Below are 12,560 nucleotides of genomic sequence, written 5' to 3'. Positions count from 1 at the left end.
ATATATTAAGATAGTTCCAGATTGTTCCACAATGTAACATTATGAATGTTAAATCAAATATATATATATATATATATATATATATACATATATATATAATTTTATCCCCCCCCCCCAATTCAAAATGTGTTGATATTTTCCAATGGTAGACACATGTGAGGTAAGTGTAGCATGCAGCCTTGTGGCCTTTTGTTATGCTATTTTTGATTGTATGGTAGGTGACCCCACATCTTAAAAACAACAGAGGTAAAACCAACTACACCTCAATTTGCGTGCAGACTAATGATGGTCATTTAGGAGTCTACAAAGGGAATGTCTCTTAAAGTATCGCGAGGACAGAACCAATTTCAGAAAGCAATATACAATGAAGAGGTCAGAGATGATTCGGAGAGGATCTTTGTCAGAAGATAATGCTTTCATGTATAACACAAAGAGGCCAGTCAATAAAGTCACCCTACATAGAGCTCCAGTGTTAATGACAGGTCTCAGAGACAGATGTGGAGAAAATGGTCAGGTGGGTATAAAACACGTCTTTTCACACCATAATGGCTTTGTAGTGGTCTTTACATAAAAGAGGACACAGGAATGATTAGTCCGGTAATATCAATGTCTTTCTCATTTCAGATACACACATTTCACTTTCCTACTCACATTTGCTGATAAACTGAGGGGCAATTTTCTCAAGTCATCCCAGACAGGGATATGGGGGATTAAGATAAAAATGCAATCAGCCCCAAGTGTTTGTCTGGTTCTCTAAACGAACTGTGACATATGCTTAAAGGAATGGAGCGGAAAAAATCAATTTAATTGAGACATCAACACTGGAAAGTGCCTATGCCTATGTACTTGGTAGTGGATACTTTGTCCTTATTGTCAACTGAATGTAGCAGTAGCAAACCATATCACATATGAATACCATGATTGAAATATCAACATCTCCCAACTGATTGCACTGTTATGAAACATAACAGAATCATGATACCCTCATCAAATCATAGGTTTGTTGTAGTTATGTTGGAACCCTCACAAACCCACACGGGCTCAGCTGTTTAAGAGCGATGACAACTACTGTCATATTACCCTCAGCATCTGCAAACTCTAAACTGGGACAGATGATACATCGGTTTACATCAAAGAAACAATCACAGCTCATTTCAAGTATATGCACAACACACCAGGGTAAAGATCAACCATGTCCACTGAAGTGATTTCTCCCCAAGATCTTTCTTGTTCTCTATATGGATGCCTGCATATTCATGTTTCCAGGCAAGTGGCCCTTAGAAAATTCATAGATCACATGTTCATATTCATTGAAGAATTCAAATCAAACTTTATTATTTTGCACATTTCATACACAGAGCCAACACAATGTGCTTCACGGAAAAGAGGAAAAAAGTTCCATAGCATATAGCCTAATAACCCTGACATTAATTTAAAAAGGCATATAATAACCCTGACATTAATTTTAAAATATATATACACTAACCTTGACACTCATGTAAATACTACCCCTAATCTCTCTCAACAAAATGATAGAGCAAGCGCCTGGAAAATGTTTTAACGAGGTAGAGGCTTAATACCCTATAGTATATACTTAGCTGAATATTGACTATACCTGTATGTTAGCTATACATTAATAAACAAATAACACGTTATAAAACGCATTAAACATGAATTATTGACAAGGACAACCACAAAAAAACCACACTGCTTGTACACTATTAATAGTGTCCTGTATATGAATCATTACTCCACAGTTGTTTATATAAATAATATTTGATATAAATTATTTATTATGACTCACTATTTGCAGTCTTAAAGGAGATATAACCACCATGAAGTCTTAAAAGAGAATCACAATAGGGTATAGGCTACCCTAGGCTATCATAATAGCCTATAAGAGATTCATACAAACCATCTGTATGATCGTATAAAGGATGACGCAGGCACCCATCTGTACTAGCCTAATTACTTGCCTTGATGTCCAAACACAGAAAGTATGTTCTTCTCTGCTTAACACAAATAGGTATATCTGAGCTCATGGGAAACTGGACCAAGAAACTGTCTCGAGACATAGACTCATGAGCATAATGCCATGATTACCTTTTTTATACTATCCGTTGTCATGGCCTATCATAATACAACTAGGCCTATGCCTATGTTAATTTTTGCGCTATAGGCTATAGCCTAGGTTATCTCGGCTATAAACGTTTTTCTCTTTGAACAGACATCTTTGACTGCCATCAAAATTGCATTTTAGTATGGCGTCCATTTCTTACACCCAGACCCCACATATTAGCACCATTTCATTATAGTAATTGAATACAGAATATTGAGTGGATGACAGGAGCTCGAGGAGGCTTCACTTTTGTCGTTGGATGTAGTAAGACCTTTGTTTTGTTCAGCTGACGATTTGCGTCCTTGGAATGAGAAATGATACCTGGTTAGTTTTCTGAATATAGGCCTAAATGGAAGGGACATGACTAGACCTATATGGAAGAAGTAAAATAATGAATAAGCTGAATGCTACATCAATGTCAACTATTACTGATAGGCCTAGCAACTGCAGAGACAATATTCATATAATCATAAAATGGAATGGCTTATACTGAGCTGTCATTTGTTCAATAATGTATTAGGCCTAAAATGTATAGCCTACGGAATCCGTAAGAGTTTAACCTGCCTTAATGTAGGCCTATATGTGGTATGTATGGCAGCACATAGCCTATTGGCATATGCCTATAATCGCTGAACGGGTCTTGCCAATCTATTATTTTACTAAAAAGATTTTGTTCGGTAATAGGCCTGTCTTTTGTCTGTAGCCTAGGCTATTGTAGACTACTCATTAAAATGTGTTCAAGTTCCAAAGTTAGGTGAGTTTGAAAAACTTTTTCAATACAGACATTTTCATCATTTGGTTGTACTACCATTTAGCCTAGTTGACATCATTATCATCTTTCGTTGGATGCAGCCTATAAGCACGGCTAAAGTAGCCTACTGGCCTATTGGACGGTATTGTCTCGTAGATTTAAAGTAAAGTCAGGCTTGCAGATATTTAAGATATGTTTTTGTGCAAAGGTATGCCTATTACAATTAGGCTACATAAGAGGAGAAAGACTGGGCGCGGATATTGACGTTATTAGGCCTGACCCTAACCTGTGCAATATCTGTTACAATTTTTGCCCGTCAATCGGCCAAACCTGCTGTTCAGTTGGACTAGGCCTATAGCCTATTAGCTGACCAAACAAAGTAGCTTCAATGCGTAGGCTACCTTACCTGGAGGTTCGTGTGTGCCCAAAGAATGGTGTCGCCTATCCCATGCAACAGGATTCAGGTAATCTTTAATCGTCTGTTTGTTCTCTTGGCTTTTAGTCGTGCTAAGAACTTTCCTGTTCCATCACACATAGTTTGAGCACTTAAGAAATATGAACACATGCGGTGTTCATAGGCTCATAGGCTACAGGAGAAATAATGTGTCCCTGTAAACATTTCTCTCGTCTTGTCTATCAGAATACCTTCGTGATTACATAAAAGTTGTGTCATGCTTAGGCTACACAGTAGCCGTGTGTCGGCACGGGCTCATTTGCTCCACTTACATCTCTCGCGCAGCAACAGGAACGGTTCAGGACCCGGGCCCTCACGCTAAGCGGACAAACCCTTCTGACCTCTCCAAATGTCTCTCGTGTTACCGAGTCGCTGATAGCAAATGCACCAAGTACTCCCTTTAAAAAAATATTAAATCCATTTAAAGACGTCGGATCGTGGATAAATTATAGGCTACATTACATAAGCTAGTTGTTTATTTCCTCAAAATGGTTACATCCATAAAAGCCTGTTTCGATGGAGAACAGTTTAATTTAAAACCAATTGCATGTCATATATATCCCTGTTAAGCCCTATTTGGATCAACAGAGTGAGGGAAAAATAAATTATATAAAACCTTATTTTAATTAGCCTAGTAGCCTATATTTAGCGCAATTAAAAATCTACAATTCTGCAGTCTAACGGTCTATTGTGCTTTTTATTGTGCTTATCAACCAACCTACATGGAGGCTACAGACTAAATATACAGACGGCTAAGCATGGCTCGATGTGAACAATAATTTCTCTCAACGAGCCTTGCCAGTGTAAGCCTGCGGTTATTCCCATTTCAATACTGGTGAATTGATTAGCCTAATATGCTACAACTTAGTCTACGTTAACAGTAAATATCTTATTTATCAATAGTGATTTAAACATAATTTTACATCAAAACGTATAACTGACAAAGGAGTCATGTAAACAGAATTTCCGGTTGAATTAATCACACAGGCATTTCAGGTAGCCTAGGCTTGCCTGGGCTATGCCTCGCATATTCCGTAGGCCTTTCACTATTCAGTTTCACTGGTCACAAAAAGCAAATGTCTTTGATGATGAATGTAAATAGTTTACCTACAGAACTGGTTGGCACAATCCAGATTTTCATTAAAAGGTCAAACCCATGATGCTTCGTTAGCCTATTCGTTATCGAATGCCCACCACTATTGACTCTGCCAAGGTTCGAAAGCAGGCAAAGCGACAGCGTGCTTTGAGTCCCCAAGCCATACCCTCTGACTGAGACGTCCACGAGGTTGAGAGGTTGGTTAATTTGCATTGGTCTACAGGAAATACATCGCACGGCAACTAGTTTATATATCACGGTAAAGTTAATATGCGACAGAGCATGCGTTCAGCCTCTTTATGGGCATTGAACGGACTAACCTATACATCTGCCTATAGGTAGGCCTACTAGTAGCATAATCTGCTCAATGAATGACGTTTGCGCTGCCTTTGGCTGTCGAAGTTTTAAATCAAGTGTATACCAACACGATTAAAGTTCAGGCTGTTCTGATACCACATCATAGGCTATTAATACTGGCATGGATTATGAGTAGAAAAATATTAATAAGAGATGGGTACAACTTACATTTTAGTCGAGCGTAAACATTTTTGTGAACATTTTAAAAGAATTACAGCTGCAAAAGAGACAGACACAATACATTAGTCATAGGAAAAGCCAATGTACTACTACTTGCCAGAACTCATAAGTGCATCATCCCTCTAAAACAAGTGACTAAGAGCATAATCTAGTGCTGAAGGCAAAGTGCAAGAATAGCAATCTAAAATACAGTGTAATACCATATAATGAAATACAATAAGTGCTTAGGAGGGAGGATTGTTGTAGTATAATAAAATTGTTGTAGTATAATAATGTTGTAGTACAATAAAGGCAACCATCTGTGAGAAATGGTAAGAAATAGCCTAGCACTTCTGTTGCTGGTTCATAATAGTGTCTGGTCTACTCTACAGTCATGAATTCATATAGCCTGGGTTACTAGCCCAGATCCAATTTAATTTAGGAAGCCCTTAAATCGAGTTACTATTGATATGTCAAATAACGCATTAGTTAACGCGTAAATACTTGAAATAGCAGCTTGCTATCTTAGCTCAAAAAGTAATATTTGCCTGAATTACCCTAGTAAAATGTCAATGGCCATTGTTGGCTCGTTCGGCTCATTATTGCTCCGCCCCCCATGTTTGTCGTAAACCTGGCGCCTGGCATTGTAAACCCAAGATAAGAGCGTCCAAGGCTCGCCTCCTTCTCCAAGGCGATCAATTGGATACCTCAGACGGACCACAAGTACTCTTACGTAGCTGTCCTGCAGCAGTGAGGGGAACACAGCACCACGGGCTTGTTCCGCGTTCAGCAAATTCACCTGCGGGCTAAACCATGTCCTTGAGCCCAAAGCACTCAACTCCGTTCTCAGTGACAGATATTTTGAGCCCAATCGAAGAGACCTACAGAAAGTTTGGAGGCATGGACAACACAGGGAACCTCGCGTCTCCGCTTGGCGCATACCGACAAACTCAGGTGTCTCAACCGGGCATGCAGCAACACTCATTGGGCCACAACACCGCAGTGGCGGCCACCTATCACATGCCACACAGTGTCCCTCAGTTCTCCAGTGCCATGGGAGGATACTGCAACGGGGGCATCAGTAACATGGGAGACCTCCCGTCGTACCAAGAAACGGTGAGAAACGGCGCAGCAGCAACTGCATGGTACAGCGCAAACACCGAGCCCCGCTATCCAAGTAAGTTAAAATGATTATTCTTGGCCTAAATTAATAAATGAGGCTTTAATATAGGCTAAGTAAGCATAATGGAGTCATTAAATACCAAGCGCAAATATCCCAAAACAATGCGCATACAGCTTTTAAGCACTATATTTACGCACGTTAATTTTACGCACTTTCATAAGTCATCTAACTGTCTATATCTTCACTCAAGTTTCTAGATTCATGGGGGCTTCCACTGGGATGAACATGGCCGGGATGGGAACGTTGGCAGGCATGGACGCCACCAAGTCCATGGTGGCCTTACACGCTGCGCCCAGGAGAAAACGACGGGTGCTGTTTTCCCAGGCCCAGGTGTACGAGCTCGAGAGGCGGTTCAAGCAGCAGAAATACCTCTCGGCGCCCGAGCGGGAACACCTGGCGAGCATGATTCACCTCACGCCGACCCAGGTCAAGATCTGGTTCCAGAACCACAGATATAAAATGAAACGGCAGGCGAAGGACAAAGCTACACAGCAGTTGCAACAGGAAAATGGTAACGCGTGCCCTCAGCAACAGTCGCCCAGACGGGTGGCCGTGCCAGTTCTCGTTAAAGATGGAAAGCCCTGTCAGAACGGATCCAGCACACCAACTCCCAGTCATCAGCAAGCGCACCAGCAGAACAGTGCAAGCGAGGCGGTGGGAGCATCGGGCAGTGCGGTCAATCTTCATCAGAATCAGCAGGTGAATCCGTTATCTTCTGAAGAACTTGAGGAAATGTCTCCCAGTCCCCCTATTCTACACAGCCAGATAAACATGGCTCAGACAGACGCGGCCCTCATTGAATACACCAATAACATGATTAATTCAAACCTGCTTTATGGCAGAACTTGGTAGGATAATAGTTTTATATCTTCACTCTGAAGAAGTTAAGGGGGAACAAAAACACCAGGACAGTGTTCGTGGGTGGCATCGAAGACAACGAAGCATCATTTCTTGACATTTCTGAGATGGCCAATTGTCGACCATGCATGTTACATCTGGTACCTCGAAAAATAAATCTCATACGCTTGGGAATCGGTGATGAGATCAATGGGCATTTTAATGTGAAATGATCACTCAAGGACACACCAGGATGTTATTAAACAGAATAGCCTACTGTAAAAAATATTTTGATTAACGAAACTGAACTGTATATAGCCAAGTGAAATTTCATGTCACTATGTATTTGTTTAACGAAATATTTGTTAGATTAATTTGTAAATTACAAAAATGTGATTGCTGCTGCACATACAGGCCTATAAAAAAACAATCCAGTCGAAACTTGATATATCATTGAAATTTGAGGATTTCTGCTTAGAGACTATGTTGATTGTGGCAGGTAAGATATGATTGAGAATAGGCCTACAACACATTCTTACACTATCTTCAATACCTTGTAAAATATCTTATAATTGTAATCTGTAATTTGGTGTTTTCATTTACAATTTAATTTCAATTCAAGATGAAGTCTCTCACAGCTCTATGGAAACTGACGGAGAATGTGCACATGCAAATTAATAAATATGCCAATTTTCTGACGGTGAACGGACTAATTAATTCCACTGAAAACATTTTGGACCCGTGCGTTTAAGATAAACTTCAATACGCAAGATTATTGAAATCAGAACGTAAACTAATGAGAAAGAACTAAACATCGTCGCAGTGGGCTTGCAACACTCGAATTTCGTGACAAAAATAACATCAGAACGGAGTTAACCTTTGAAGTAAATAAAGCCTATACTTTTATTCCTTCGCGGATGGGGGCTTTGTATTCAGGTTTAGTCAAATACCAATGTTGGGGCTTCAACAGGCGACCTTGTGGTAGTTCTTTATCATTTTAATTGCATACAGTTATGTCCGAATACAGAGTGTGAACATTTGACACCCAAAAATGCTGAGCAGGGCCCAGTACACATTTCAAAAAAGTCAGATAAAATGGGATGTTTATCAAAACTGAAATGCAATAGTTAACTTACCAATTATCAAAGACGACAATGTCCTCTATTACACTTTTAAATCACAAGTAACACAAGTAAAAGGCTATTAAATGTTCCATTACATGCCATCGAAGACCAAACGTTTTAGAGAACCAAATTCACTAAATATATGTTTCACATATATGAACTTAGAGGTGCTTGTCAGGATATATTATGCAAACACACAATGGAGATACTGTGGATGAATTCACAATTCTGATTAGTATTGGTAGATGTTTTAAAAAGTGATGTTATTACTTTATAAACAGACAATGACACAACTGTCTTTTGAAGCTTGTATTTTGCAAGTTCTAGGCATACATAAAAAAAAATAGTAGGCCTAGACAAACATTATAAACTTGATATGAACAGAATTAAAAGAAAACATGTTACAATTAATAAGCTGAAAAAGACAAGGAAAAAAATCTTCAGGTCATGTTCCATTAATTATAATTTTTTTTTAACTCCAATTGTACCTCCTGGCAGGTGGGGGGAGAGGGTAACTCCGTCCAGAGCTGTAACCCTGTAAGTAGAGAGGCCGAAATGCAGTTAGTCTGTGTTCAATATATACAAAGTTCTTCCCCTCCTACAAAGTATGTCCAAACTGAGAATCTGTGATCTATAAATTGCCTGCACGTATGCTTATTGTTGGGGAGAACATTAACAGGTGAAATCATACAAAGTTGACTTTATTGCCAAATAGTTACCTGGTGTTGGCCCCGGTCACCTCTGTGGTCGTCCCTACGGTTGTCCCTACGGTCGTCCTGATGGTCGTAGCGCTGCTGGTAGGTGCCTGGGCCCCCTCCACGTCCTCGGTTCAGGTTCTGCTGGTAGGCTGTCCCTTGGGACTGCATGGAGCGATCCCAACCGTGTCCAACATGCTGCTGCCTGCATAGTCAAACAGTCAAGGAGGGAATCTATCTAAAACCAAACTGAATCACCATCTACCAAACTGAATCACCATCTAAAACGAAACCGAATTGGCTTCAGGTGATATGCATGACAACTATGCATGAATGAGTTAGCAACTCAAACTTAAAGTCTTAATGAAGTATTGAGAATACAGACCAGCATTGTAATTCCATTTTGGACAAGTTTATGTTCTTTTGAAACACATTTGCTGATCTAAGAGTTGAGCATTGGGCCTTCCATTATTTTAGTCCCGCCCACCATTCAGTGAAATATGTCAGACTGATATGGAGCAAAAAATAAATAAATAAATAAAAAGAATAGGGGGGTGGGGGTGGCTTTTCAAGTTCTATTGATGCACCCTTCAATTGACCACGGTGACCTAGCAACAACCCTGCTAATTGGTGTAGACCAGGAGCCTGAATTCATATAGGGATAAGATTGTGACCCATTTCACGTGGTTAAGCGTACAAAGCTTTGGAGAAAATGCAATAGTATGAAACGAAATAAACCATATTTACATGTGGCTTGAACGGCACTCATCCCTGAAATGAGGACACCGCATTGCCTGTGTGTGATGAGCACACATCCAGCACACTGCAGCTCTCCATGAACAACAGCTCGACAATGTGTCAACCCATAAGCAAACCCCACTATATGAAGTCTCATCTTATTCACAACAATGGAGCAGGAAAGAGCAGAAATGGGACCATCCCTCATTATTGAACCATGTCACATTCTTCCCAATGCCAGACTTAGCAGAGCAGTGGAATCCATAATCCCTCCTCCAAGTTCCTTCTTATGCATTTCATTTGGTCCAGTCGTAAGTAGTTAAAGAAACTGTTCTCAGTCGCCACTAATAACTACTGACCTAAAGGTGACAGAGACACACAATGGGCCCGGGAGGCCTGAAAAGTTGAACCAAAGAACCTGATTAGTACCTCAAGAGGTCTGGAGCCAGAATCAATAGCTGGTCTGTGCGGACACTGCGGCCGCAGCACGGAAATGATACCGCTCCAACAGCATTAGTGATGCCTCATTAAGCTCCACAAACCTCCTCCAGAGAAATTTGTTTTAGTGTGCCCCAATTTTTTTTAATTCAGGTCTAAGCTCCACCATGGTGCAGGCGCTGGCCTCATAAGAAATGATGGGGAGTTATCTGCATGGAACATGCCTCTACATAAATATCACTGTCAAAGACCCCAAATAATCGTCCATTTATGCTGGAACAACTATACATTAACGGAAGTACGCGTGGTGTACGCACCGCTACATCCAAAATGAAGTTATTTGGAATATCCCAGGATGAGTAACAACAGTGGAAATTCACATCAATACATAATGAAAGGAAGGGGACAAAGCAGACTCACCTTGGATATTGCTGAGGGTTGTATGGGGGAGGCGGCCCTAGTATGCCCTGTTGCCTGGAATCTGTTGGGAACAAAAGACATTTTCAAAAAGTGGTTCTCTATTGAACCAAGTTACTATTGAAAACAGCATATTAGACAGATATAGGCACAATGTATTGTAGGAAGAACATGCCACTTGAATCTACCACAAGTTAATCCTAACCTGATGTTTCATAATGACTATTAGATTTAAAAAAAATATGTTCACAATGAGCTTCCTTGTTATCTACATGTCTTTTTGGATGGCCACTAGGGATGCCCCGATAATGGTTTTTGTGCCCGATACCAATCACCGATCGTCTGAGAGCCATACAGTACCGGCTGATACCCTGCCGATACCGATCGAGGTATAACCGGGGTAACGGTATTCATATCCATTACATTCAGCCATCAAATTGAGCCCAAAGAAGGCCTATCCACATTGTATTTTTTTCTATCTCAATATTTACTTGATCATTATGTAAACAACATGCAAGATAACCGGAGTAGTGACCACATTGTACACTATCCGGAGTCAGAAGTGAGTTACATTCCAGTGACTTCACTCCAGAGATGCCAGTGAACGAGCGTGGGCTACCAACTTAACGTTAGTTGCAAGTGAATTGAAATCCCCATCTGGGAACACATTTCTCTCAGTCTGGCTTCTATTTTTGCTCACCCACACACATACGCGCTGCCTGGGACTGGGGACAGGAGTACGAGAGACAAGAGGGAAGTGAAGAGTGTGTGGGAGAGACTGTGCGCGCATTGTGTTAAAACTTTTTTGTACTTCTCGCTTCCCCCACGAGGTAGGCTATTTTGTCCTGGCATACATTGCAGATACAGTAGCATGTCTCACACATTGTAGTAGTTCCACAGCGACATGTTTTAGGTTAATTAGGGTAATGAATTGGCTCACGTTGTTTAGGTTAATGCACATTTGACAATGAGTTGGTCGTCATTGATCCGATTGTCGTGATCGACTAGAAAACATCTAGACTAGAAAACATGATTGGAATTCCCCGATTTCACATTTTTACTGAATGTCATCCAATTCCGATTGCTGGCCGATCAATCGGGGCCCCCCTAAAGGCCACATATTGCACAACCCACACTGACTTAAAAAAATGCAGTCCAGTCAACAAATTATCCATGTCTTGTTTAAGACAATGACTGACAGTTTAACCTGTTGCAACCTTCATTTGCAAAATAACTGTCAGGACCTGTACCAAAATAGGCTTAAATGAGACGGTTTGCCATAAAATGTAGAAGTCAATTAACCAACTCAATTTCAGTCAACCCCAATATCAAAACCAACCATTTCAATTCTCTGATACAGAATAAACAGTTGCCATGATGAAATAAAACCCATTCAAGCATCAAATCACAATAGGATTTGAGGTTAGAAAAAGAAAAAATGCTGCATTTGCATTTCTTCTCCTGAAAATGAAATAAGCCTTTGGCGAGCAGCATTGTGGATGACTCAAGTACCCTGGTTCCATCGCTGCAAGCCCTTCACAAAGACACACTTTTTAAAAAAAAGAAGTAGCAAGCAGCTTCCAGATTCGCAGTTGCCAAGGCAATGACCAGCTGCAAGCCTCAGACCTGTTTGTTTATAGGGGCAGGCCTGGTGAGTGTTTCAGATGGAGAAGAGGGTGAGGGGCGGGTTGAAGGGGTGGATGAAAAGGACTTCGGTGAAGAAAGGGCTGTCATTTACAAAATGGGATTTGAGCTGGTGTAAAAATCTTTGATGGCAATGATGTTGGAAATAGCATGTTTGTTGTTGTTTGAAACTTTGGCCAGTGCTGAAAACTTGATTAGAGAATTTAACAAGGCTTGGGGGTGATGGCAAACCGAAAATATGGATTGTCTTTAAAAAATGAATGTCAAATTCCAGCTTGTTTCTTTCTTTTTTTTTTTTTAAACGGTCATTGAGTAGCTACAGTTTAATCCAAGAGGCAAGGACTTAAAGGAGTAGTCAAGGAAAAATGCATGTTTAGCCCTGTTTTAAGGTTACTTATGATCATATACAATGGTTCAGATCAAAACGTTGACAAAACTAGCACTTTTGAAATGTCTGATAATTGCTCTACCACCGTTTTGGTCATACAATGGATGTGGGTGGGCACCGTGAAAAATCATTCAAAAAAATATGTTAAACTCTCAATTTC

At 40.4% G+C, this 12,560-nt stretch overlaps 2 protein-coding genes across 2 annotated transcripts in view; one reads left to right on the top strand and one right to left on the bottom strand.

The window, feature by feature from the left end:
* Positions 1-5,749: 5,749 nt before the first annotated feature.
* Positions 5,750-6,971, top strand: nkx2.4b (NK2 homeobox 4b; the record flags this gene model as incomplete). The annotated part of the gene is made up of 2 exons (XM_084439971.1): positions 5,750-6,113; positions 6,310-6,971. 2 exons carry the CDS (start codon positions 5,750-5,752, stop codon positions 6,969-6,971), a joined length of 1,026 nt encoding a protein of 341 aa, XP_084296097.1.
* Positions 6,972-7,939: 968 nt separating this feature from the next.
* xrn2 (5'-3' exoribonuclease 2) overlaps positions 7,940-12,560 on the bottom strand; it is a 28,709-nt gene continuing 24,088 nt past the window's right edge. The window contains exons 29-31 of the mRNA XM_084439401.1: positions 10,372-10,432; positions 8,800-8,980; positions 7,940-8,615 (exon numbers count right to left, since the gene is read on the bottom strand). Of these exons, the coding sequence (XP_084295527.1) occupies positions 8,553-8,615; positions 8,800-8,980; positions 10,372-10,432 (305 nt within the window). The 3' untranslated portion in view covers positions 7,940-8,552. The remainder of the gene's footprint in view (positions 8,616-8,799; positions 8,981-10,371; positions 10,433-12,560) is intronic.

This window comes from Borostomias antarcticus, assembly GCF_949987555.1.
Source record: "Borostomias antarcticus genome assembly, chromosome: 6".
NCBI lineage: Eukaryota > Metazoa > Chordata > Actinopteri > Stomiiformes > Stomiidae > Borostomias > Borostomias antarcticus.
This window is presented reverse-complemented; position numbering and strand designations above follow the sequence as displayed.